The 27,784-nt window shown below is 44.4% G+C and overlaps 2 protein-coding genes across 2 annotated transcripts in view; one reads left to right on the top strand and one right to left on the bottom strand.

Annotated features, from left to right (window-relative positions):
- The window catches only part of LOC138960280 (serine/threonine-protein kinase SMG1-like), an 86,422-nt gene extending 63,671 nt beyond the window's left edge, over positions 1-22,751 (bottom strand). The window contains exons 1-16 of the mRNA XM_070332104.1: positions 22,242-22,751; positions 12,823-12,956; positions 12,386-12,444; positions 11,994-12,071; positions 11,393-11,477; positions 10,723-10,770; positions 9,700-9,822; positions 9,147-9,317; positions 8,730-8,903; positions 8,059-8,131; positions 6,216-6,367; positions 5,344-5,445; positions 4,500-4,576; positions 3,072-3,258; positions 2,017-2,407; positions 1,312-1,408 (exon numbers count right to left, since the gene is read on the bottom strand). Coding sequence (XP_070188205.1) covers positions 1,312-1,408; positions 2,017-2,407; positions 3,072-3,258; positions 4,500-4,576; positions 5,344-5,445; positions 6,216-6,367; positions 8,059-8,131; positions 8,730-8,903; positions 9,147-9,317; positions 9,700-9,822; positions 10,723-10,770; positions 11,393-11,477; positions 11,994-12,071; positions 12,386-12,444; positions 12,823-12,956; positions 22,242-22,659 — 2,369 coding nt within the window. The 5' untranslated portion in view covers positions 22,660-22,751. The remainder of the gene's footprint in view (positions 1-1,311; positions 1,409-2,016; positions 2,408-3,071; positions 3,259-4,499; positions 4,577-5,343; positions 5,446-6,215; positions 6,368-8,058; positions 8,132-8,729; positions 8,904-9,146; positions 9,318-9,699; positions 9,823-10,722; positions 10,771-11,392; positions 11,478-11,993; positions 12,072-12,385; positions 12,445-12,822; positions 12,957-22,241) is intronic.
- A 1,828-nt stretch (positions 22,752-24,579) lies between these two features.
- LOC138960269 (nucleolar protein 11-like) overlaps positions 24,580-27,784 on the top strand; it is a 22,184-nt gene continuing 18,979 nt past the window's right edge. The window contains exon 1 of the mRNA XM_070332092.1: positions 24,580-24,734. Within this exon, the coding sequence (XP_070188193.1) occupies positions 24,612-24,734 (123 nt within the window). The 5' untranslated portion in view covers positions 24,580-24,611. The remainder of the gene's footprint in view (positions 24,735-27,784) is intronic.

The following is a 27,784-nucleotide window of genomic DNA, read 5'->3' as shown; positions in this document are numbered from 1 at the left end:
GTCACGTGTTTCAGACCTACCCCTCACTAAAGATTGGCCTATAATGTCACGTGTTTCAGACCTACCCCTCACTAAAGATTGGCCTATAATGTCACGTGTTTCAGACCTACCCCTCACTAAAGATTGGCCTATAATGTCACGTGTTTCAGACCTACCCCTCACTAAAGATTGGCCTATAATGTCACGTGTTTCAGACCTACCCCTCACTAAAGATTGGCCTATAATGTCACGTGTTTCAGACGTACCCCTCACTAAAGATTGGCCTATAATGTCACGTGTTTCAGACCTACCCCTCACTAAAGATTGGCCTATAATGTCACGTGTTTCAGACCTACCCCTCACTAAAGATTGGCCTATAATGTCACGTGTTTCAGACCTACCCCTCACTAAAGATTGGCCTATAATGTCACATGTTTCAGACCTACCCCTCACTAAAGATTGGCCTATAATGTCACATGTTTCAGACCTACCCCTCACTAAAGATTGGCCTATAATGTCACATGTTTCAGACCTAACCCTCACTAAAGATTGGCCTATAATGTCACGTGTTTCAGACCTACCCCTCACTAAAGATTGGCCTATAATGTCACATGTTTCAGACCTACCCCTCACTAAAGATTGGCCTATAATGTCACATGTTTCAGACCTACCCCTCACTAAAGATTGGCCTATAATGTCACATGTTTCAGACCTACCCCTCACTAAAGATGGGCCTATAATGTCACGTGTTTCAGACCTACCCCTCACTAAAGATTGGCCTATAATGTCACGTGTTTCAGACCTACCCCTCACTAAAGATTGGCCTATAATGTCATGTGTTTCAGACCTACCCCTCACTAAAGATTGGCCTATAATGTCACGTGTTTCAGACCTACCCCTCACTAAAGATTGGCCTATAATGTCACGTGTTTCAGACCTACCCCTCACTAAAGATTGGCCTATAATGTCACGTGTTTCAGACCTACCCCTCACTAAAGATTGGCCTATAATGTCACGTGTTTCAGACCTACCCCTCACTAAAGATTGGCCTATAATGTCACGTGAGGACGCTTGCCTCAATAAAACCAAGAGTATTCGCTCATTCACAACCCATACAAACCCAACAGTTATTTCCCAACATTTTCTATTGCTGTTCTATAAGTAGAGACGGGTAAGCAGTAGGTAAAACAGGCCCCGTTTTATAAAAAAAATAAATTAAAATTAATGATTTAAATCTAACAAAAACAAAAGAAAAGAAAACAATGATTCAGCATGCAAAGTATTTGATGCATGCAGTTATGCGTTACATACACATTATTTGTGAATACTCACTCTCGACTAGTGTTTGAGGAAAATGGGGCAACAGACTTGAAGAGAGTCAACAGACACTGTGCAGCCGCTGTCATGACCTGGACTTCTCTGTCATAACCTATTTAAAGAAGTGAAAGCTCTAAATTACACAAAAATGAACAATACAGTGGAAGAAAAGATACATATTTGTGTGTTATAAACCGTCTAGCATGTTAAACAGCACAATAAATATTCAAAGTAAGAAAATACTCAAGCATTCCCAATACACAAGAATGGCACACACACACACTCACACAAACACACACACTCTCTCTCTCTCTCTTATCTCCCACAATTATCACTACTCGAATGATAAGTCTTACCTAACCATGCATTAAAGTGTGTGCCATCACTCACATACCATGCCTATAGTGATTGGATTGGATTGGATTGGATAAGATTTACAGTCCAGTGAGGTTACCCTCATGGAAATTCGGGCTGCTTTCTCCCCGGGGAAAGCGAGCTGCCATACATACGGCGCTACCCATAGATTCACACACCATACAACCCCCCTTTTAAGACCTCCACAAAGCTGAGAAATCAGGTCTTAAAAAGGAGGGAGTCTTAAAGTGGAGGTAAATTTAAAGAGGTTCTGAACAGAAAATCTGAAAAAATGCAAGGCCTTAAAAAGGAGAAAGTCTTAAATTAGGGGGTCTTAAAAGGGAGGTTCCACTGTACTCAACTCACCTTGAGCAATGACGGCCCTGACAACAGAGAGACAGGGCCACATGACAAAGACGTGGGCTGTGCTCTGCAGTCCTACGGCCACCTCCTGAACCCACTTCATGGCCAGACAACGAATGTCAAACGAGGTCTTCGCCTCCTCCAGCAGAGCCACCAGCATTTTCAGAATCTGCGTCAGATATTCCGAGGTGGCCTGGCTCATGGTCCCCAAGGAGACAGTATCCGAGGCCAGCAGGCTGCTGCTGGAGATGAAATTGCCATGGCGACAGCAGTGGCCGTACAGCGTGTGCAGAATGGCGTACTGGACGCTTGGGTGACACTGAGCCATCCAAAGGTCAGTGGGCTCAAGGCGTTCGCTCAGAAGGTCAAAGATGCTTGGAGAAAGGGCCCACATCTGTTATTTCAAGAAAACAAATGAATTAGTGGACAGCAATGGATGTTGCCTTACAGCCATTACAGTTTTCTTATTAGACCGCAAGCAAAGGCAGAGAGAGAAACACACAAAGACATTAACCTTGTCTCACCCCCCCCCCCCCCCCCCCCACACACACACATATACCCCATTACATGCCACAGGCGCAGATAGACACAGACAGCACACAGACACTCGCACACAATCACACAGTCAGCAACATTTTTCAAAGGCACTCTTGTCTGGAGGATTAAAGACGCTGCAGCTTACTCAATATTAGAACTAAAAAATAAAAAAAGCTAACAGATTACGTACAAACTCCTGCGAGATGGGCAAAGACAAACATAACATCTTCACGAAACCTTGTTATAGGGGTTCAGAAGTCAAATCAGAAATTGCGTTTATCACAGAAACAGAAAACAATTAACTCCTCTATGGCTACAGTGGAACCAACCTTTTAAGGTCCCCCCCCCCCCCCTCCCCCCGATTAAAGACAAAAGACTTCCCTGTTTTTAAAACCTTGATTTTTTATATTCTCTGTGCATAACTTTTTTTTAAATGTACCTCCATGTTAAGAATCCATCTTTTTGAAGACCCAATTTTATCACACTTTTTCCACTATACTTCAATTCACAGTCAACCGTACCCCAATAAGATTGCTCTTGGTGTTTGCGATCTCTGCCAGCGCATTCAGGTTGAAGACAATGATGACCTCAGCCTGGCGGACGCTGTACTTCACAGCTGAGAAGGGATTGTCTGGTACAAGGTTCAAATCTCTGTGTCCTTGCGGCAGAAGTGTTTTCAGGCCAATCTCAAGATCAGCAAGCACCAGCCTGAAGAGAAGACAACGCACATCAAAATCATCCACATAATATCAGCCTTTCATGGTCAAGCTCTTATAAAGGACATCATTTTATGCATTTTGTAATCTTTGATCTATGTAGGCGCCTGTTGTAGGAATGAGATTGTTTATGTGTGTGTGTGTGTATCATCACATAACATGCAACATGAATTTTTGTTGTTGCTCCAAGCCCAAAACTTTTCAAAATGTGACAGTAACTGAATTGTTACTCTTCACTTCTCAAGAAAGAAAACAAGAAAGAACAAGAAGGGCAAAGCCCATACGACTCACATGCTTGACCTTGACCTTTACATGACCTTGACATTCAGGGTCAAGGTCAAATAACTAAACCTAGCAATGACATCATACACTAAGAACTGCTTTACACATTTTTCCTACCAAAATACATGTGACCTTGACCCAAGGTCAAGGTCATCCAAGGTCATGCAACACAAAGCTGTTAATTCAAGACATAGGAAGTACAATGGTGCTTATTGGCTCTTTCTACCATGAGATATGGTCACTTTTAGTGGTTCACTACCTTATTTTGGTCACATTTCATAAGGGTCAAAGTGACCTTGACCATATGTGACCAAATGTGTCTCATGATGAAAGCATAACATGTGCCCCACATAATTTTTAAGTTTGAAACAGTTATCTTCCATAGTTCAGGGTCAAGGTCACTTCAAAATATGTATACAATCCAACTTTAAAGGACCCTTGCGACCTTGACCTTGAAGCAAGGTCAACCAAACTGGTGTCCAAAGATAGGGCTTACATTGCCCTATATAGCATACATAGCTAAGGTTGCCATTCTCGATAACTTCAGAAAAAAATGCAAAAATGTGAAAAATGGTCGTTTTTAAGACAACAATTACGGCCCCTGTGACCTTGAACTTAAAGTGAGGTCAAGTTGCCGCACATGTTTTTTGAGATCTTGTAACCATACACCATCAGCCCACATCAGGTGTTGATAGACTTAATAGTGTCCAAGAAATATCCAACGTTAAAGTTTTCCGGACGGACAGACGGACGGACGGATGACTCGGGTGAGTACATACTCACTTTTGCTTCGCATGTGAGTCAAAAAAAGGAAAAAAGAAGAAAATAAAGGAAGAAGGAAGGAACAAAGAAAAAGAAAGAAAGAAAGAAAGAAAGAAAGAAAGAAAGAAAGAAAGAAAGAAAGAAAGAAAGAAAGAAAGAAAGAAAGAAAGAAAGAAGGAAATCACTGACCGGTAGGACTCTTGAAGCAGCGGAACGCTCTTCAGGCCCATAACAGTATGGTAGACAGTCATCAGTTGACTCTGCACCTACAACAGGCAACATTCCATTCAAACTAAGTCAACCACTATGACACACAAGTAGCTACAACTAAAAGCCAAAATCCGAAACATTTAAATGCCGGTAACTAACCTAACAATAAAACTGTACATGCTTGTTTCAGTAGTTTATGCTTGCCTCCAAACAAAAATTCCTTTAACTCTCATTCCAAACCTTTCTCCTGCTCCTTCTAGTTTCTGTCTACCATATAAAACAGGCATGGGAATTGAAAAAAGTAAAAAAGGCTGAACATTTGTAAGTAATAGCAAAGTCGACGGCGCGAAGCGCCTAGCCCTCTAGGGGGGTTTGGGGGCATTTGGGGCGGAATTTTTTTTCTCCAAAGAACCCAACTGGTGTAATTTGGTGTCATCTGAGCTACAAGTTTGCCACTATATTCAGTTTTTAGAACCATTTTTGCCTCCCCCATTTATTTTTTCGGCGGACACTTTTGCTTTTTTGGCGGAACAAAACAAAAAATTCGGCGGAAATTTGCCTTACGGCGAACAATTCTCATGCCTGATAAAACTATCAAAATGTCTAATTCAGTTCAAGAAAAGGTTCAATTCTAGGCTTGCAGATGTATTCTAGCTACAAAACCAAGTCCTTTTTCATCATGAAACGGGTCCCATTGAACAAATCACTGCATACACAACTCTGGAAGTGAAGAGGAAACAAAAGATAATCTTCGAGGCTCTTGTTATAAAAAAAATTAAAAAAAAGCAGCCAAAACAAGCGGTCAAACAACTGCCAACTGTACCTCTTGGAAGTGAGACAACCTTGCTGTCAGCAGGAGGGACTCTGGTTCAAACAGGTGAGAGAGGAAATCCACAGGTAGCTGAGTTCCAAAGGCCATCACCACCTGCACAGAGCAGTGCTTGTTATACATATACAGTGGTACCCCTTTTTAAGACAGCTAAAATTCTTCAAAACTTGTGTCTTAAAACAAAGCTTCCATGAAGAGACGTTTTGTCACCAAGTAATTCAATACTGCTGCGTATCAACAACACCTCCCTCTGAAAAATATTCATTACTCTCTTTTCTGTTGGTGCATTTTTACAACAAAAACATCAAGGAAAACTGCGCTTGAAGCAGTGTTTCAGTAAAGGAACAAGTTTCTCACTACTTCCTACCCATTTTGTGTACACACTATAATTTTAGAAAATGGATTAGCCACACAAAATTACTTAAACAGGTTACCTACATAGTACACTGCAAATAGAGCTGACAGCAGAATTAGCATCTTAACCCCAGACATTTGGTATTTATTTGGCATTTATTTGATATCGTCCTGTGAGGTAATCCTCCGAACATTCCGGCCGCTTTCTCACTGGGGAAAGTGCGTTGCTATGAACATAACACCCCATACCCTAAAATTATAACAATCTGGCCAAGTATTTTGGATATCTTTGAGTTGAGCTGAAATGCCACTATCCCCAGGGGGTTAGGCAATAAGTAAGGTAGGGTATTGTCTCTGATCTTAAGGTAAAGCATGTAAATGAGAAAGTATGTGCACAAACAGAAAACACACAGTTACCATGTTTGTTATCACGTGTTTATTGATTGATTAAAATTTTGGAGAAAAAAAAAAGTAAGGTAGGGTACAGCATGTGTCATGAACAACACACTCACTTTGTGCACAAGGTTGAAGAAAGCCAGAAGGAAGGGCTTGCTGGTGAGCCTACTGTAGAAGGCCTGCATGGATATGTAGGGTAGAAGGTTCTCCGCACACGACAGCGCCTCAGACCCAAGATGTGTCAGCAGCACGCTGATGCAGTTGTTGGCTGGAAGATAGAGATAGTCTACACACACTGCCGTTTATAACATGTATGAGACAATTCGAATTGTTGTGTATTATATTTAATGGCAGAGTTGTTGGCTGGAAGATACAGATAGTCTACACACACTGCCGTTTATAACATGTATGAGACAATTCGAATTGTTGTGTATTATATTTAATGGCAGAGTTGTTGGCTGGAAGATACAGATGTAGCGAGGACCAAGCCAAGAAGAAAAGATAACTCAATTTCTCCGTCACAAAAATCAGGAAAGCATGGGGTCAGGTGAATCTAGTTTTATTGGGGTTGGGAAAATGCGGATACTGCTTAGTACAAGGATAACCAGGCCATGGACTACTAATAGACGAATTCCCGAAACAACACTGTCAAGTTTGTATGGGTTGACAAAGAGTGAGTACCCTTGCTTTATCGGGGACAAATAATCCACACTTGGTTCCTGTCCATGTGTTTGAAACACACACCCTCGCTAGTGACTGGCCTTTTAATGTCACACGGAAACATGGTGTCGATTATTTGTCCCCAAAAAAGCAAAGGTACTCACTCTTTCACAACCAATACTAACCGAACAGAGTAAGTTCTCAATATTGTCTATTGTTGTGCATGATATTTAATGACAGAGTTATTGGCTGGAAGATACAGATGGTCTGAACACACTGCTGTACAGTACATGTGTAACCATGCCAATGTTTTTGCATTATGTCTAATGGCAGTCACATCTGTAAAATCAAATTTATTGCTCATCAGTTTTTTTTTATTTGAGAAAAGAAGAGAGAATACGTTTTCAGACCTGTTTACCCCTAAAACATTGCATGTGTATTTTCTGGGAGCAAAATGAGGCAAATGTGTAGTTTTGTAATTGAATGTGTAGAATTTCTCGTCGACCTATCACAACAACAAGAACAATGATTGCTACTTTTTACATGTATCGATTGACTGACGGAAAAATGGGAATTGCAGACAGTGCAATGAGCATGATGTTTTCCTTTCCGCGAAGACAAGGCATGGGTAGTCCTGATGATATTTTGGCAGAAAGACTTGGTTCGGCGCATTGCTCGTCTTTTTCTTTTTGGTCGGTGGCCTTTCGGAGTCATTTTCTTCACAGTTCTCATCTTCACTTTCGTGTGCTCTGCGTTCAGCCATTGTGTCAAAACGCCCGCATGGTTTGGCAGTAACGCTTTCAGTTGTGCCCGGCATTTGCTTGGAGAAGCCTATTCGGCATTAACAAGCTACAACGCAACGCCCGTGGGCGCTTTACGCGCTGCACGCAGCAAACGACTGCTGGCCGAAAACATGGATTGGAAAATGGATCGGTCAAGGGAGATGAAGAAAATTACGGATTGTGATATGCGTAGCCGGAACAATACCGTTTGCGTGCAGGGACGGGGCGGTGTGAGAGCACAACGGGACAAGGAACAGGTGTAAAGACGAAAAAGAAAAAAAAAAGAAAAAAAATTTTAATTTTTTTTTAATTTTTTTTTTTAAATACCGTTTGCGTAGAAAACGACAGACTTGCGTAGTTGCGTAGTATATTATTCAAATTCGTAGTTTACTACGCTCAATGTGTAGTGTAAACAGGTCTGCGTTTTCACCAACAACTATACATCTTTGCAAACATCAAAACAACCATCCACATATGTGTGCTTGCATCAATTCATTTGAAAATGGAGTCGACATACCTGCAACGACCACTGGCTCAATGTAGACATACTTCAAGGCTGTCTCAATGCTGACCACCACTTTGACCAGCAGCTGTTTAACACAAAATAACAACATCAGTACTGTAACAATAACGAAACATTTTAATGGCCATTAAAAAATAAATATACTAAAATGGAAAATTGTCTTTGATGCAGCTACACCTGTATGTCCACATCATATTAGCAATACCAAGCTTCAGTTCCATATAACTTGTAGTTGTTATTTATCAAATAAATCAATACTAAACAAATTCATATCTCCTTCTTCTTTTTCACAAAAACAATTTCCAACAAGAACTACCAAGCTGACTAGAGAGAACAGCCTTGGCACCAGCCATACGTGTTCCTGCATTGCACAAGACCTTTTACAACAGGTTTATATATCCTTACAGAAAAAGAGTGGTATGATCCAACTACTTGATGCAACCAACAGCATCCACAATGGTTAATCAGTTATTCTGAAAACCGGATATCAACAAAATGAAGGGAAGTTCTACACCGTCAGTAATACACAACCGTGTCTCTTTATAACACTTTCATGGAGTCCCAAAGTTATAACACCAACGTAAATTTACACCATTTCACAACCATCGTCACCAAGATTTCTTTTCTCCCCAGTAACCACACCGATAACCCAAGCAATTCTTTACCTTGCAGGAGAAGTCTTTGCTGATCTTGTTCTTAGCGGGCGCCAAGTTGTCCCCCAAACTGTCAACCACAGTGGTAAAGACTCGAAGGAGAGCGCCCATCTTGATGGTAAATTCTTCCGGGCTTGGCAGCTTCTCTCCACCAAATGTCTGACCAGTGGCACTGGTTGTCAAATCCTGGAAAAAGAACAAGATAACAATGACAATTTACACACCAGGAGCAAACAGTAACACGAACAATCAAAAAACCGAACCGGTTTCGACCATGTGTCTTTGTCAGCAATAAACAACAAAATTAATAGACGGGTAGACAGAGAGAGAAAATAGTAAGAATAAGCACAAAATCCTGAAAAGACAGAAGATACTTTTACTTCTCTGCCCCAAAATCATGAAATGATGAATAAAAAACAAGTTGCTTACCTCAGCGTAGGCCTCCAAGTCCTCCAAGAACTGCACCAGCAGAGTGCTAGAGAAGCTGATGTCGGACGACCAGAACGTGCGGAAAGAAACCAGCGCTGCTGACACGTACTGGATCAGACTCTCCTTCTGGCTCAGGTCGATGTGCCAGCCCACCAGAATGTCCACTGTGTTCTGGTCATAAGAAATAAATCAATGAATAAATTGATCAATCAATAAATTATGAAGTTTTTCTACTTTATGCAGAACAGATGACATTTTCTCTGCAGATAAGTGTGAAAACAAGAGATTTATTTTTTATTCAACAGTCAACTGTTCCACAATTTAGGAGACGTTTTAATTCAAACCTGTTCATCTTCACAACATGACCCCCAGAGATAAAACATTGTACAGAAGAGAAGAGCCAAATAATGAAAGTTGAAAAAAGAAAAACGGTAACATGTTCAGTGACTAGAAACAGGAACAGTTATTAAAGGAGCATGTTTTAGGCAAGCAAACAATTGAAGAAAAGAAATCACAAGCAGACAGAAAGCAAAATCCTACAATGAGATCTTACCCTGAAATGAGCGCTGAAGATGTGTGGGTAAACCTTGGCAATAAAAAGGATGACGTCCACCACAGCCACCAGCAGGTCAGAGTCTGCACTCTCCAGCAGCGCTTGAACGTTCGCCATCACTTTCTGCAAGAATTAGCAGCACATAGTCTATAAGGACGATAAAGACCCCAAGTTCCCAGCGAAAGTCTCAAGGCTTGGAACATGAATACATGCAGGAAAAAGAAAGAAAAAAAATGAGAAAGCAGCCCGAATTTCCATGAGGGTTACCTCACAGGACTATATGAAATCTTATCCTTATAACTGGCATGGTTATTTTTCATTTCGTTTTTATGCTTTGTTATCCCATTGCTGGGAAATTAGCCTTTCTTCGTTACGATGGAAAGCTAGCAGCAAAAAGTCACGCTTCCCTGGTGTGTCTGTCTATTCGGGTGCAATCAACTACTTGCAGTTCTGGCATATCACCAAGGTCTTTCATGTGCCACAGGGGTGGAACATGAACAGTCTCAGAGTCGTCAAATAAAGTTTACCCATGTCCATCCCGGCCTAGATTCGAAAACATGACCCGCGGATCACAAGTCCAGTGCTCTACCAACCAAGCTACCGGTGCTCTACCAACCAAGCTACCGGTGCTCTACCAACCAAGCTACCGGTGCTCTACCAACCAAGCTACCAGTGCTCTACCAACCAAGCTACCAGTTGCCCCTAATCAGGAAGGAATCATGGGTTTACTCTGCTCCCTTAAGTTTACGTTAAAGTTAAGAATTAATCTAACAAGTTTAAATCTCATTGCATTAATCATGAAATATAATGTGTTAATTTCAGATACAAGGTTCCCTTTAAAATGTCCCTTTCTTTTTGTCTTTCAGTGGCACTGAAAACAAAACTTCTCAAATGTTCCTTCTTTCCCTTCCTAGTTTCAGAGTTTGCAGATCTCTGCCACAGGAGCATAGCACTGTTCAACTCACAAATCAAATTGATTACTATGCTGGAAGAGCTCACCAATTCTGAAACTAAAACACTTACTGTCATGATTCCAGTTGTCATTTGTTTCTTTTCATCCTGCCGCAAAGTCTGTAGATTAAACAAATTATGAATAAATAATTATGCATGAAAACGATTATCCGAAATATACAGACATGGAAAAACACATGCTGACATATATATATACAAACAAATGGGTGCATCAGTTTAAAGTATTTTCCTAAAAGCCACCGGAAATGTTAAACACTTAAACCATCATTCACTTCTTGACCATTTTTCCAGCCAGTTGTATTGCTTGTTTTTTTTTTTATTATTCATACACAGATATGGGAAAACACAAAATAACATGTACACTAAGCCACACATAAAAAATTTTCTCATAAATATACACAATCAAAAAACAAGAAAGGTAGGTTGTTGGAACGTTTCTTATTGAAAAAACAATACATTCACAAATATCGACCCAACGGTCTTAAAAGTGTACAGACAAACAATAACGAAAACTTATCTGGATGAATTTTTCTTCCGCCTGCCACGAAGCCGCAAGCGAATGAATGATTATATGACGAAAAACACACATTATTTTTTTTATAAATATACACACAATATTTTCAGGAAATTGTTTCCCAAGTTAAACCATCATCAATTTCTGTTCTACTGTTCGAGTGAGTAGTGTGACTTTTTCTCTAAATGGGCCTTCCTCAAGTCTCACCTCAAGTAAAGCCTGCAGGAAGTAGATTTTGACATCGTCATCGACCACGCTGCTACCAGCCTGTGTGAACAGCCAGTCGAAGTATCTGCAACAAAAGTTGTTTAACTAAGTGAGTACAGTGGAACCCCTCATGTAACACTTCCAACAATCTGAGAAAATTGGGTTTTAAAAAGGAGTGAGTCTTAAATTTACAGAGGTTATGAACAGAAAGTCTGAGAAAACAAGGTCTTAACAAGTCGCATGCCTATCTATCAAGTCTTGGACAAAACAAAAATGTCACTTCTGAAATAAAAAGAACCTACAGTGTCTTCCGAGGTTGTCATCGCTTGGCCATCAAGGTTCTCTCGTTACTGCAGCAACTACATAGTTAATATCACTACATATTTACAGTGATAACCTTCAACAAGAAATGCTAAATCTTTACAATTACAGTCATAACCCAGAACAAGAAATGCTAATCATCCAGATCTTGAATACAACCACTATTTAAGCATGTTTTACTGAAGCCAGCCTATAGGCAATAACTGTTTCATGGCAACACTCAGAAGAGTCAGTTACACAAGGTTTCAAAAAAAGCCGAGAGATGCAGTTGTGAACTGACCCTGGCATATCGTGCGCCATGGTGCTTCCAACATATCCAATGCATGACGCCACTTCTTGCTTCACCTCCTTGTAACCTCTGGGAGAAATCAGACAAAAATGGCTTATTTGAAGAATAAAAAACACAAAAACCAGTCTGACACTCATAGAGAAATGCAGGAAAAAAGTTAAGGTAGACACAAAAATGTCATCCAGTAATGGATTAAACTAATCTAATCTAATGCTCAGTTTCAGCACTACTGAACATTATTTTTCTTTAAGTTAACAAATTCACACATACTATCATTTATCTGGATTAAAACTGTGATGTCTACATTCTGCAAATTAATTGTGAGCTAAAGTTGCTGCTGAGCCTCTTTACATTGCAAAACAAACTCACTGACAAAAACTTACCTTTCGTAAAACACTCCTTGAAGATTGGTCAAGATGTCATTGCTACCTTTCGCACAAGCCTGAATAAAATAAAAAAGTTTCACATTCAATCAAGGAAAATATGTCAGTGTCACAAACGCCACAGACACCCACTATCACAGCAATACATCTCTGAAGGTCACATAAAAACAAACAAAAGCAGTTTCATTTTTTTTTCCTTATCATGATTTTGTTATGTTCATTAAACTTCCACAAACCCTAAAAAGAAAGAACAAAAAAATGAAATGAAGAAACGGAAGAAAACAATTAGAAAAACAGAAAATAATTCCAATTACTATCTTATTGGCGTTATTGTTATTTCTTTACACCAAACAGTTTTCTCAAATCCAACAAACAATTTGAAAGAAAGGACATAACAAGAGCTTTAACACTAATTAAATTAAAGTGTTAACTCTGACCTTAGTTCCTTCTGGTGTGAGCATGTAGTCTCTGAGAGCTCTGGCAGCGGTCAGTCTTCGTTCCCTGTCCGTGCCGCTGAACAGTCGTCTCATCAATTTTGAAAGCTTGTTCTCTTCATGATATCTTCCTCCATCTGCACACAAACATGAATAAACTCATAAGTGTATAACTATAGTGTATAATTTTTAGAACTAAAACAGCAAAAAAGCTCTACGAACTACACAAGAGCCCAAATAGTAAGTCGTCCCATTAATAACTTAGGACTAGGAGCACCAAAAATCTGAAGAAATTAGACCCTAAACAGAAGAAATCTTAAAATGGAGTTTACATGCAGACGTTATGATTATGAACAAACAAGCAGGCCAGAAAGAGTACACTATAGTCAAGTTACGAGTGTTAGTTCTAACTTTTAGGTTCAAGGATCAAAGTAAGTGTTGCTTAACAACAAAACAGGTATGCGAAAGAGTTAGCTGCAAGCCCCATGCAAAGAAATCTACTATCCTGTCAACTCAGGGATGGCCAAATTGTAAAAAATCCGCCATGCTACTAGAAACCGTCTGGCATGCAGCTCGCCTGGTTGGCCAGTACAAATTCTGGTCAAATGCAAAACAACTTTCGGTGGTACTGGTACTATCGGTTTTTACAAAGCAGCAGCCTTATCTGCAGATGCAAGGACTTATGTCGTCTGCAAAACCACCACCATTTTTTGATGAAACAAGGATGAGACTCACTAAGTCCTACCTCAGATGCGCTCCAGGCATTGTATCCAAACTGCAGCCAGGCTATTGCTACTTTAGATATGCTACCAAAGTACCATGCCAAAGAATAACTTGAAGCCTGATGCCAAAAGGAACATTGCAAAATTAAGCTACTTAGCTAGACAAGACACCAGTTGGGAAAGCCTGTTCATCGCACATGTATGCGTCTATGGGTAGGGCCTTGTTTATCTCACATAAACTTCATACTGACTGAGTGACTATCTCCCCTCTCCTCCAATCTTTCTTTTTCATATCAGGGATGTAACCACTCTGTGTGTTTCCAGTAATTCAAAATCGAAAATTTTTAAGTTGATTAATATACTTACCCGAATCACATAAAAGCATTGACGCAGTCTAACATGCTAAGGTCTGAAAAGGCTACCCGTCTTAAAGAATTTTAAAGGGAAGCAACCCAACACAAAAAGTGTAAACACAGGCAAGGTAATGACTGTCTACCCGGGGAGTTACCTCCCATCCGGGGTTACATGACGTCACTTCCCCTGTAAACACCACGTGTAGCTCATACGACTTAATAGACTAAAAAATCATATGCGGGGTTGGCGGGAGGGAATACACTATGTGATTCGGGTAAGTATATTAATGAAATGAAAATTTACTTAAAAATTTTCGATTAAATTACATATTCTTACTCCGAATCACATAAAAGCAGATAGCTTCAACAAGGCGGTGGGAATGAAATAAAAATCCAAACTCACCTCAAACCCTTGCAAGGAACTGACCCCCTGCTATGAGCGCGGGGAAAGTTCTAGAGCCATCTTGCCTCACGGAGGAGACGTCCCTGAGGTAATAGTTGAGAAACACGTCCTCGGAACGCCAGTACGCCGTGCGTAGGACTTCGTCCAGCTTGTGAGACCGAAGGACGGCCAAAGAGGACGCCCAAGCCCTGGTTTCATGGGCCCGGGCAGAGTCCATGGGGAAGGCAGGCAGCCCCCCCCCTTTGTTTTCCAGGCTCCACACGTAAGCTTGCTTGATGAGCATGGACACCCAACGAGCCATTGTGGTTTTGGCAATATCCCTATTTCGTAACGTGTTCATAGAGATGAACAGAAGCTTTTGAAATTTGGACCTAAGCGGCTGAGCGCGGGCCAGGTAGATGCCAAGAGCTCGGACCGGGCAATTAACCGCGTCCGGGTCTCCGGGAGCCAGAATGGAAGTCAAAGGCTTGACGCAGACCAGCGGAGAGGCCTGGTCAGGGGCCTGATTCTTTGCCAGGAAGTTAGGCCGGAAACGCAAGCTAATAGAGCCGTCGGGCTCGTTAGAGATGTCCGCCGGGTCCCCTGACAGGGCGTGAATCTCACTTCCCCTGCGAGCCGTAGCTACAAGCAGGAGAAAAAGCGTTTTGCGCGTAAGGCTAGCGAAACTAGCCGCGGCCAAAGGTTCAAATTCTGCGGAACGAAGAAATTCGAGTACCAGAAAGAGATCCCACTTCGGGAGGGAAGAACGAGAAGCGGACTCTTTGAGAGCAGCGCCCTTGATCACCCTTGAGATGACGCCAGTGACGTCGATCGAGCGTCCCAGCTGCCGTAGCGTGACGGCGATGGCGGATCTCCGCACCCTCAAGGAGGAAGCAGACGCTCCTTGAGAGGAAAGAAACGCAAGGTGGTTCGCGACGTGCATGGAACGAGGAGCCAGCGCGTCCAAACCACGGGCCTGACACCAGGTCGCCCAGGCCTTCCAGTGAGACGAGTACACCGACGAAGTGGAAGCCCTATGAGAGCGTTCCACCAGGTCCAATGTCTGCTCAGAAGCACCGGAACGCCTCAGTGAAGACCGGACAACTTCCACACGTGAAGTTTCAGGATTGAGGGATCCTCGTGTGGAATGCCGGTGCGAGGCTGAACCAACTCTCCTCTTGCGAGAGCGAGAGGGATTGGTGGGCCGTGAGCGAGCCTCAGAAGGTCCGGGAACCACGCCTGTGAGGGCCACAGGGGCGCAACCAGGAGAAGATCCGGACCCTCCATTTCCGCCTTCCGGATCACTCGGCCGAGTAACTGGAAGGGAGGAAAGGCGTAGGCCTGGAGCCTTGTCCACGGAAAGGCCAATGCATCCGTCTGCCAAGCCTCGGGGTCCGGGAATGGCGAGACGAAGATCGGCAGCCTCTTCGAAAAGCGGGTGGCAAAGAGGTCCACCAGAGGCTTTGGGACAAGGGCCCAGAGACGAAGCAGTGCCCCGTGAGTGATCGTCCACTCTGATTGAAGCACTCTGTCGGAGCGACTGAGCGCGTCCGCCAGAGTGTTCAAACTCCCCGGGAGGTACCTGGCCGAGAGAGTGATCTGGTGTTGCCAGCACCAGGTCAGAATCTCGCAGGTCCTGCCCGAGAGAGACGGGGACCGCGACCCTCCCTGCTTGTTCAGATAAGCTGCCACAGTCGTGTTGTCTGTGAACAGACGAACATGCTTGGCGTGAAGGGAGGGCCGAAACTCCGCCAGAGCCAGGGCCACGGCCTCTAGCTCCAGCAAGTTTATGTGCCAATGGCTCTGCTCTGCCGACCACAGGCCCGACGCAGTCTGTCGGTCTGTGTGTGCACCCCAGCCCATCAGAGACGCATCCGTAAAGAGGTCTGTGTCTGGGGGGGGCAGGACAATCGGCACGCCCCTGCAGACCCATGCCGTGTCCAACCACGGAAGGGTCGCTGACTGGAACCATCCCTGCAAAGGGATGAGGACGTCCCAGTCCACGCAGGCAGAGTCCACATACGGTTTCAGTGCAAGCTGAAACGGGCGTTTGTGTACCCTGCCCAGAGGCACCAAGAGAGCCATGGACTCCATCTGTCCCAAGATGGAGGCCAGCGTCCGGAGGGAAGCCCTCGGGAGAGACAAAGTGGCGCGGATAATGGTTTGGAGCTTGTCCACCCTCCTCTGAGAAGGCCGGACCGTCCATGTAACCGTGCAGAAAGACATCCCCAGATAAGTGAACGTCTGTGACGGCACCAACTCCGACTTTGTCCGGTTGATCGAAAAACCCAGCTGGTGGGCTTGACGAAGAACCGCCTGGGTATGACTGGAGCACCCAGACTGGCTTTGGTTCAGAACCAGCCAATCGTCCAGGTATGCTCTCAGCCGTATACCCTGCGACCTCACCAGTGCGCATAACTGTCTCACGACCATGGTGAAGACCCAAGGTGCGAGAGACAGCCCGAAAGGCAGAGCGCGGAACTGGTAGACCTGATCGTCCCACCGGAAACGGAGCCATTTCCGGTCGGACGGATGCACCAGAATATGGAAGTATGCATCCGTCAGGTCTATGGAGGTCGCCCAGTCTCCCGGGCGGAGGGAGTCTCTGACCGACGCGGGCGTCTCCATCTTGAACCGTATCGTTCTCAGGAAAGTATTGAGATGCGATAGGTCCAGGACGGGACGCCACGCCCCCGAGGCCTTTGGGACGGCAAACAGCCGCCCGTAAAAGCCGAGGGACGTGTGGTCTAAGACCCTCTCCACCACGCCCTTCTGTACCAGAGCAACGATTTCCGCCTGGAGGACGGACCTTGCTTCTGGCGAGGAGGGTGGCTTGAAGCCCGGCAGACGCCGCGACAGAGGTGCCTTTCTTTCGCCCCAAAGCAGACGAAAGCCCGATCCCACGACGCCCACGATCCACTGGCTGTGCACTAGGGCCGCCCAGTGAGAAAGTGCCCTTGAAGGGCCCCCCGCCATCACCAGAGTGGAGGGCGGGGGGGTGGTGGGACCGGGAGCACTTCATTGGGGGTGAGGCTTGCTACCAGAGCCGCCTCGCCCCTTGCCGGGCGCCGATCTTTTTCTCGAGCCACGAGAAGCCGATCTGGCCTTCTTCTGTCCGGCAGGCCTGGAAGAACCAGAGGCCTGAGGCTGTTTAGGCGGAGCGGGCTGAGCCTGTGAAGGCTTGGCCTGCTTGAACGCCTGCAGAGAGAAATCAGAGAACTGAGAATCCCTGTTCATCTGTATTTCAGTCTTCCTGGCGTCGAACGCCAGACGGCCAAACAGAGAGCCCTCTGTCATGGGAGACGCCCGCAGTGTGTCACAAGTGGACTGGTCCGTGAACTGAGAGTGACCCAGAAAAAGATCTCTCCTGCTCATGACCGTATGTGCGTACTGCATCGCTGACAACCTCATTTGCTCTTCATTGACTCTAGCCAGAGCCGAAAGAAGAGTTGAGATGTCATCAGCGTCCTGCTCGACCGCGAGGACAAAGGGGTCCAGCGTCTCGGTCATAGCCCTGGTAAGGGAACGCAGGAGCGTCTCGGAGATCGAAGCCAACTCTAAAAGCTGACGACTAATCTCCTCCGATGCCATGAGGGTATGTTCGGGGAGAACAATCCCCGAATCACTCTTGATAGGCTTTGCCAGCAACGAAGCCAACTCCGGCGTGACCGGAAGCGGTGCACGCGGAAGGGCAAAAGGAGCAAGCCAAGAGCGACCTGTCTTCGGTAAAGCAAACTTCTTGTGATGTGTGGGCACAAAAGAAGACGCTTGCGTATCCGAAGCCAGCCAAGCCCGAGCCAGTTCCGGAGCCGGTCCGTAAGGTACCAGCAGAGGAACAGCGATGCCCGGCTGCGACCGTCCCGCAGGAGAGGGTCGCGCCAGCACCTGAGAAAGCTGGTAGGCGACTGATGGGGATTCGGCGAAACGAAAGCGGGAAGCATCCTCCTTCTCGTACCGAAAATCCGCCATCGCGGAGGGAGCGGCAGAAGCCGACGTAGGCAAAGCCACTGCCCCCTCTGCAAAGTATCTGGATGTAACTTCCGCCGCGTCCTCAAGCGCCAGTCGAAGCTGAGACGGAAATCCAGAACGAGCAGCTTCACTGACTACAGACTGCGTGTCTGCATAGTCGAGCGAAGCGTCCCGATCATAGCCCAATGAACCAGCAGCAGTATGGTGTGCAGGAAAACCGGAAACCGGAGAACCGGTAAGCCGGAAATCATCCTGGCTCATATCCTGATCAACAGGAAACGCAGAGCCGGAAGACGCAGTCACCATTGCTGCCGGAACTGAACCGGAAGTCGACATCGCACTAGACGAGTGCTGTGAAGACTGTCCCGGAAGCTCAAAGGACGTACCCGGTCTCTCACCCACTGACATTCGTGTAGGAGCAGTGTGCAAGAGACTAGGAAAACCGGGCGGAGCCGGAAGCGCTGCCGACGGAGCCGCGTACAGCGGAAACGTCTGCTGCGAGGACTGGGGCCGGAAGCCCGGTGGCCGAAAGGCCAGTCCACAGTCGACACCAGCAGGGACCTTCGTGGGTGTGCCAGATTGACCTTCGTTTCCGGGAAAACCCGGAAACGCGACTTCCGCAAGCGGAAGCCGCCCTTGCTCCGTCATAGCCCTACTCGCTGTACGATCGGAACTAGACGGAGCAGCATATCCTGACTGGCAGGAAGTTTGCAGGTAGCGAGCCTGCGACCAAGAACTGTTGCTCAAAAGAGAGCGTCCGGTGGCTTCGCGAAAGCCGGCGGAGCAGTTCGACTTACCGTCTGAGCTCCAAGCAAGAGCAGTAGAAGACGAGAGTGAACCAACATCACGGGCGGGCGTCTCCGACAGGCACACAAAAGATGCCAAGGAGTGAACGCCACCCACTGCCGATGAAAGCGGAGCGCTGAGAGCCGGCGTGGCTCGGTGTAATTCGTCACGCACCAGGGTACGAATTTCTGGAACCAGCGAACGCAAAATCGACGAAACCATGTCAGCTTGCCCCGCGCTAGAAACTGCGACCGGGCGAGCTGACACAGACACAGACACAGTTGTAACGGGAATGCTAGGCTGCCCCCCAGCATTAAGGCTAACGGGGGCAGAAATGGGAACCGACAAGAGTACGTTTTTATCTTTGTCAGAAACCAAAACGAGCGGAGAACTTTTAGGCAGAGGTTTACAGGGTTCATACAGACACCTGACAGTGAAATTCAAGGAGTATTCAAGGAGTTTTCAAGGAGAATTCAAGGAGTTCAAGGAGGTCAAATTGCATAGGTGTACACGTGGAAAAACTTTCATCAACCATGCATTCAAAGCTCAAACCAGAAACGTAAAGTAAAACAAAAACATTTATTTACTTTTTTAAATTAAAACATTTTTAAAAGCACTTTCCACCCGGCATGACTACGATTTTCGACCGGCGATGGCTTGAAACGCTGTCACAATGAATCGACACACTGCTTCTTCAGAAATGGCGCTAAAAGCTACCCGGATGAAGGGGAAGTAATCGGTTTCAACTTCCCTTCGCACGATGGCAGACGACACACGACTTGCACCCAACACGCACACAATCGATATAAATTGCTGAAAAACTTTAATATTAACATTTTTTTTTTTTTGCCTGCACTTCAGAATTCAAGGAGGTTCAAGGAGGTTAAACACAAGAATGACCATTTTCTCCAAATTCAAGGAGATTCAAGGTCCTTGAAAAGGGGGGTTGAAAATTCAAGGAGATTCAAGGAGATTCAAGGAGCGTATGAACCCTGGGTTTATCTGAGGAAGACTTTGCCTTAACCTTTTAACTACCATACCGCCCGATACCGCCCGTCTTCCGCCATTGCCGCCATTCCCATACCGCCCGATACCGCCCCTCGCCGGTGTAGCGTCTGTTTCGGTTGTTTGCGGTTGTTGTGCGCGAGCAGTAGTAATAAGACGGTTGCAAATGCATTGTGGGATTGTCTCACTTCCGCCTTGTTTTTTCCCCATGTGCTTTCGATCTCTGTGAGAGTTACAATCGATCTTTTTTCACCAAATTTGTTGGGCGCTTGGTGCCGACATGACAGTGATCCTGATTTCATGACTATGCTGGATTATCTCCACGAAAATAGACATCAATTAGAAGATTCTGGCTTCGACATCAGCATTTCTGTGAACACTGCTGATCTGACCTACTTTGATTGTTCAATGAATATCAACAAGTGACAGCGAAACGGATGATATACCGGAGCAACAAGTAAGCGTAATTTTTCAACTTTATTGACAGGTCAACAGGTAGATAAATCATGATAACACTGCGACATACATACCACCAAGAAGAAGAACACATACTCTTTGAAGTTTGATCCCTATCCAATAACATACCAATTTTTTTTATCAATCTGACAAAGAGAAACTGAGTAATAATAATTTAAACACGCATACCCGTTTTTGACCGTCTCTGCTCAAAATAACTTGGGAGCTGAGGGAGTCTACACAACAATAAACTTGGTAGTTAAAAGGTTAATCCGGCCCTTGGCATCACCCTTACCGCGTTTCTTATCGCTATCAGCCATAATGACTAACGCGCAAAACACAGCACAACACAAAGTTACTGAGCAAAAAATTTTAACAAGTCCAAACAAGGACGAAAATTTGTCAATAACAATGAAAATTCCTGTCAACAATAAGACAAAATTGGAAAGAGCTCACCAAAAACGTAGTGGCAAGCCAAAAGACGGGTTAGGTGACCGGTGGGTGCCCAAAAAACACCTGCAAGCAGTCACTCACGGAGCCAACATTTTCACGACCTTCCAAGTGTAGGCTGAAATGTCGTATGAGCTACACGTGGTGTTTACAGGGGAAGTGACGTCATGTAACCCCGGATGGGAGGTAACTCCCCGGGTAGACAGTCATTACCTTGCCTGTGTTTACACTTTTTGTGTTGGGTTGCTTCCCTTTAAAATTCTTTAAGACGGGTAGCCTTTTCAGATCTTAGCATGTTAGACTGCGTCAATGCTTTTATGTGATTCGGAGTAAGAATATGTAATTTAATTAGAGGTGAGATCTACCGAATTTCATCACAAATCTGCTTCAATTGGATCTTGGACATGCTTTTCTCCCTCTAGATAACTGTAGTGTACCTCTTGAAATTGTCTGGGATTGGGACGTATTCAGTTTGGAGCTTACTTTGGCAGAAGCCCTGCTGATATCCTACCTATAGCCGCATGTGTTTTCTTGAACACAGCCCTTTTGACTATCGTATTACTATCAGTATCACCGCTATTTTGTGTGTTCATGACATTGACAGTCACAAATCTAGCAAAAAATGCCATGCTCACTTCAGTACTTGTCTCTGTGACAGTGTGAGTGACAACCAACATTCTGCTACCTTGTCTTTCTAGTCCAAAATGAACGCAGGGCTGTTCATTTTTAACAACATCTGGGTAGCATACTAACAAAATATACAAGTCCCTCATTTCATCATTGCAATAACAGTTAACACTTTAAAAGTCTATGTCACTAACTTGACTAAGATGTGAATTATTTTTTTTAAACGTATGGAATTTGGAAACAATAAAAACGTGTCATAGGTATAGGTATAGGGAGAATAGCAAGATCTAGATGTGGCACTTTTCAGCACATGTACGGGAACGTGTAATGTCATCAAATCTATTTTTTAATGTCACGCGTTAGCCAAGATCTGCAGTCTTTGGTAGGAGCAAAACACTGTATGATTTGGAACATTGGAGAAAAAAAGTGAGTCACGGGGGACGCAATATCTACACGTACGCGTACAGGTCTTTGCTACAAATTCGATCATCTAGAACACTGTAATGAGTAGGCCTCGCGGCCTTTTTACGTCCCCTCATTATATTTCAAATTGCATTTGGGTCTGTTTAATGCATGCTAATTTTGAAATTTAGTGACCAATAGTCACCCATCATATTCTCTTCCTGTTCGTGTTTAAACATGAGATCTTCATCAGTTTCAAACACCAATTACCTTGAGACTTCTTGTCAAGTTGCCCGTTTTCCCTGTTGGCTGGTTGTGGTGACGGTGAGGCAGAGAAACTCCCTCCGCCTCCACCCCCCGAGTGGCCAGCTGATCCAACTCGGGTGTAGGAACCGTCGTTTCGTCTTCCAGACCTTCCCGAACCGCCCTGGCGACGGTCATCGTCGCGCCTTGGTCTGTCCCTACCTTGTCTAGAATTCTGACTTTTCGTCATTGCTTTGGGAGAATTTCGCCTGTCAGGAGCCTTGACTTTCGTTTCGGGTGCTGACGTCTTCTCCGAAAGGGAAGCTCCGGAGTCGCTCAAGTTGGGTCGTGCATTTTCTGGCATCGTATTAGGCCTTTTACTGGTCGAAACTCGGTCATTTTTGTCCGCGGCATTTACCTTTCCAGCAGCCGAAGTGTCATTCATCACACGTAGACCTTTCTCTTTCGATTGGCATTCCAGAAACCTATCTCGCAATCCAAGCAGTGAAGGTTCGCGTAATACTATCCGCCATTACTTTTTAGTAGACATTATGTTCCGCAGTGAATTGAGCAAAGCAGCTGTTCGAATTTATTTGCATTTTACAACCATTAATCTTTGTTAACACAAAACATTTTTTGAAACATATTTTTGTGGGTGAATCGTTTGACTGATTGATTCCGTTCGTAAGACGCCCCAAAGATATTTCCGCAGCAATGGCAATTTGAGTTTCGTCTTAAAACTTAATGTTGCCCTAATAAAACCCTTTCTACCAAAATACCAAAAATAAATAAATAATATTGTTGGTAAACACGTCAGGTAGTGAGTGAATTACAGGGAATGGCGAGAGAGTCACTCTTCGGACACGTGGAATTTGTACTTTAAAGTGATGCATATTGGCCAGAAAAACCACTGGGAAGGATTACTTAATGAAATTAGAAAACCATACGTTAACCTGTGAGTCATCCCCAACAGAAAAAAGACCTTGGAGTGACCTTTGATAATAAATTGAAATTTGATGTACATATACAAAGATTTTAAAATGGCAATCAATTGCCTTGGAGAGAGTTTAAAGGAGAGCGACACGCCTATTAAATTATTTAACAGATTTAACATAATTATATGGAGAGACTTTATTTTCTGAACCAACCATCTCTGAAATTTAGAAGATGTAGAGTTGATTTAATTCAGATGTTCAAAATCATTAATAAAGTTGACGACGTGGAAAGGGAAAAAATATTCAGCTTTGCTGTATATGATAAGACCAGAAATGACATTGACAAGATTTTTATTGAACATAGCAAAACAAATTTGAGGAAAAATGTTTTTATTAACAGAACTGCACATCTTTGGAATTGGATTGGATTGGATGGATTGGATAAGATTTACAGTCCAGTGAGGTTACCCTCATGGAAATTCGGGCTGCTTTCTCCCCGGGGAAAGCGAGCTGCCATACATACGGCGCTACCCATATTTTGTTTTTCCTGCATGCGTGTATTCATGTTTCCTGAGACTTAATGCCGTGTGAGATGGAATTTTTTACTTTATTCCAAGTCCCACGGGTATTTGATGGACATTTTTATCTATGCCTATACAATTTTGCCAGGAAAGACCCTTTTGTCAATCGTGGGATCTTTAACGTGCACACCCCAATGTAGTGTACACGAAGGGACCTCGGTTTTTCGTCTCATCCGAAAGACTAGCACTTGAACCCACCACCTAGGTTAGGAAAGGGGGGAGAAAATTGCGGCCTGACCCAGGCCTGAACACGCAACCTCTCGCTTCCGAGCGCAAGTGCGTTACCACTCGGCCACCCAGAATGCACTTGCACCTTCTGTTAAAAAAGCACATAAATGATGATATCCAAATTTTAAACATGAAATTCGATTTTGATGAGTAAATTGAACATGAATTGTAAGTATCCTGAACAAGTAATGCAGACCAAATGAATACAAAATGTTGAACAAATATTGATGGGACGATTTATGTGTCTTACGGACTACACCATTTATGTCCCCACAAACTAAACTAAACTAAAATAACATATTTAAGATAACCACATATGTGTATTTTGTATGATTTTAAATGTTTTTAAGAAAACCAACTAACATATTGATCACCTGATTTGCATTTGGTAACACCTTTCCAGTGTTACAGTCTATTTCTCAAAGTGTGTATGTGTGACATGGGCGACGCGATGGAATGTTTGTTTGGCAAATAAGTTTTGACATTTTGACTTCTCAGAAGACTTATTTCAACATACGTGGAATGGTCTTGTGGCCTATTGCAACAACTCCTTGACCGATCCCAGGACATATAACCACCCAGCAGTTTGCTCGTGTCAAAATTAATAGTTATTTGGGATTGTTGGGGTAAAAAGATACGAGAACGAAAACAACATGGCAGCGCTCACCGAACCTGTGCCAGTGACTGTGGAACCCTCCCTGTGTGGCATCGAGTCAGGGAGGGAAGAGGACACAGTCATAATTTCCAGCAAGAAATCGTTCATCAACACCCTGAAGGTTTGAATCGGCTCTTAGCTTGTTGCTGCCTTTGTCACAACCAGTCTACACGTTTAGCTGAAAAGCACACGTGTGTTCTGTTTTCGTTCAAGATAACCCGTGCAGTATGGCTCCGTTGTTGTGGTTGGATCAGTAAATACAAAACCTCGGGTTTTACTGAGTAGAAGGTAACATTTGATAATAGTAACAGTGTAAGTTGTAACAAATTAATCCCCAAACATCGGTAGACTTATTTGATTTTGAGGGGGAACAGCGTAGGGCAGCTCGTTTTGTTCCCAACAGACACAAACAGACGGCCAGCGTGGACGACATGCTCAACGAACTAGAGTGGCCCTCGCTAGAAGAACGCAGGAAAGAGGCCAGGCTCTCCATGCTGAAGAAGATCACATCGGGATCCGCACATGTGAGGTGCGAGGAGCTACACCTACTCGCCCCAAGGGCTAGAAGAGGAGTCCCCACAGAGAGACAGCAATTCAAGCGGATCCCAGCGAGAACAAACTACAGAAAGAACAGCTTCCTCCCAAGAACAATCAGGGACTGGAACGAGACCCCTTCATCCCTCCTCCTCTCACACCCCCAGGCCCCAGACTCCTGCACTGCGCAGGAGTCGAGTTCCTGCATTGTGCAGGAACTCCCCAGCCCCCAGTAGATTCTAGCTAGGTTTTTTTTTTTTTTTTCTTTTTTTTTTTTCTCACTCTTTGGAATCTGCAACCCTCCACAATGTGACATAATGGTCAGCCAAAATGACCGTGGTCACAATATGGAAGAAGAAGAAGAAGAAGAAGAACAGCATGTCATTTTCTTGCAAGTGAAGGAAGTTCCTAGTGAAATTTGAGAAGTTTTACAAGTTTAACCCCAAAATACGAATACTTCAAAACGTGCATCAAGTAGTTACGCCCCTTGAAGTTGAATGATGGAAGGGAAGGTTTTTGCTATGAAGTAAATTTCTAAGTTAAAAATATAGAATACCTTTTTTTTCTGAACGAATAAGCCCCCATGAGTGTTAAGTACCAAAGGTCGATCATCAGTACTTCGGAAGGGAGGGGGGATAGTCAGTGTGAAGTTAATGCGAGATCAACAAGGCCGGTGAGAAAATTGGTCTTTAGGCCAAACTGACAAGTGACATCGTCAGACCGATATGAACTTGCATCCCTTGAAGTTGAACCCGAAAAAAGTTCACTGAATTAATCAAAGATATATACTATCAAACTGAAAGTCAAAATTATCACTTGACACTTCTCATCATGATTTTTCTAACACATACTCTGCCATGGTTCTCTTCTTTTGCAGTTTGGTACCTTGGTTGCAACACCTTTCTTGAATTCGGGACATAGTTCTTGAATTTTATCCAGAAACAACATCAAGAAGTAGAAAGGGCATACTCTTAAAGTAGTCCACACATTTGATAGAGTTCAGTTTGAAACTTCGAGGTTATCATGGTCGATTGGCGCCGGAACAAAGCCTGAGGGAAGCCTGATGGGGTGAAGGGGCGGAGGACTTCAATTAGGCTTTGGGAGGGGGTCAATGAACCATGATAACTGTCGTGTTCTCGTCGTGTTGGACGGTCACATGCATATATATAAACAAACTGGTAGACTATAAATGAAGCAGACACAGGCATGGAGGGTTAGCGTGTTATTTATTCCGCCATGATTCTCCCAGAATCCCCAGCAACCTTCTACGTCAGGGTTCTTGCATATTGACCATAGAACACGGTTTTAAATGACGTCATAACATTACATCCCCCTTACTTTACGCTTATTTTTTCTTTTTGAAAACAAAGCAAATTAGCTCTTCAATGTAACTATGAGTATGACTTTCATAGATGAAAACTTCAACAAAAGAAAACATTCCTGTGCTTCTTTCACACTAGTTAAACATAACCAAAAGTCACAGATCAAGAATGTTAGGCCGCTTGACCACGCGACCGCTTCTTGTGGTCACAGGCCGTTCATTGGGCAATCCCTCAGACGGAGAATCTGTCTCCCTTTGTTCTGAGGACGGATCAGGAGAACCACCGTCCTCCCCGCGATGTCCTGGGCGTCCCGCATCAGGAGGAATGGTTGTTGACGCTTTGTCTGGTGACTGCTTTGGGGTTGGTGCATCACTCAGACGTCTGTTGAGGTGTCGGCGATTTCTTCTCTGGATGCCCGTCTTTGTCTGTAGTTCGTATGACCTCGGAGCAACTGGTCGCAAGATGACTGCTTCTTTCTCCGTAGGTGTTTTCAGCCACACACGTTCTCCTGGCTTGAGGGTAGGAAGGGGTTGAGCTCGGTGTCGCTTGTCGTGGTTTTTCTTCTGTGCCTCTTTCTGCTGGACATCGGCTGACCGCATGTCGTGGAACTTTGGCCAGTCTGGAATAAGCAGATTGGGAACGGCAGGTACCTTGGTTCTCAAACGACGTCCCATAAGTCTTTCCGCTGGACTGAAACCGCACTGCAGAGGCGTCGCTCTGTAGTTTAACATAGCCACGTACGGATCTTCAGCTTTCAGGAGCAGCTGCTTGAGGGTCTGCACTGCTCGTTCAGCTTCTCCGTTGGCTTGCGGATACCGTGGACTACTGGTTTCATGGATGAAGCCATATTCTTCAGCAAACCTTGAGAACTTGTCAGCGTCAAACTGAGGGCCATTGTCCGTCATCATGACTTCCGGGATTCCATGCCTGGACATGATGCTCTTCAGGTGTTGGATGACAGTTTCACTGGTGGTCGAACGTAGTAGTGCCATTTCTATGTACCTCGAGAAATAGTCCACCACCACAAGGTAGTCGTTTCCACGCCAGTCCATCAAGTCGACACCCACTTTCTGCCATGGATAATCTGGCACTGGTGTAGGTTGCAATGGTTCTGGTGGTGGTTTGCGCTCCTTCACGCAAGTTGCACATTCTTCTATCATGACTTTTATGTCTGTGGAAAGTCCTGGCCACCACACTGAAGATCTTGCCAGCGCTCTGCACTTTACGATGCCCTGGTGACCTCCGTGGATTTTGCTGAGAATGTCCTGCCTCATCACTTCTGGAATGACAAGACGGTCCCTGAACAACAACAGTC

This window comes from Littorina saxatilis, linkage group LG2, assembly GCF_037325665.1.
Source record: "Littorina saxatilis isolate snail1 linkage group LG2, US_GU_Lsax_2.0, whole genome shotgun sequence".
Taxonomy (NCBI): Eukaryota; Metazoa; Mollusca; class Gastropoda; order Littorinimorpha; family Littorinidae; genus Littorina; species Littorina saxatilis.
The sequence above is the reverse complement of the archived record's forward strand: the minus strand, read 5'-3'. Positions and strand labels throughout refer to the sequence as shown.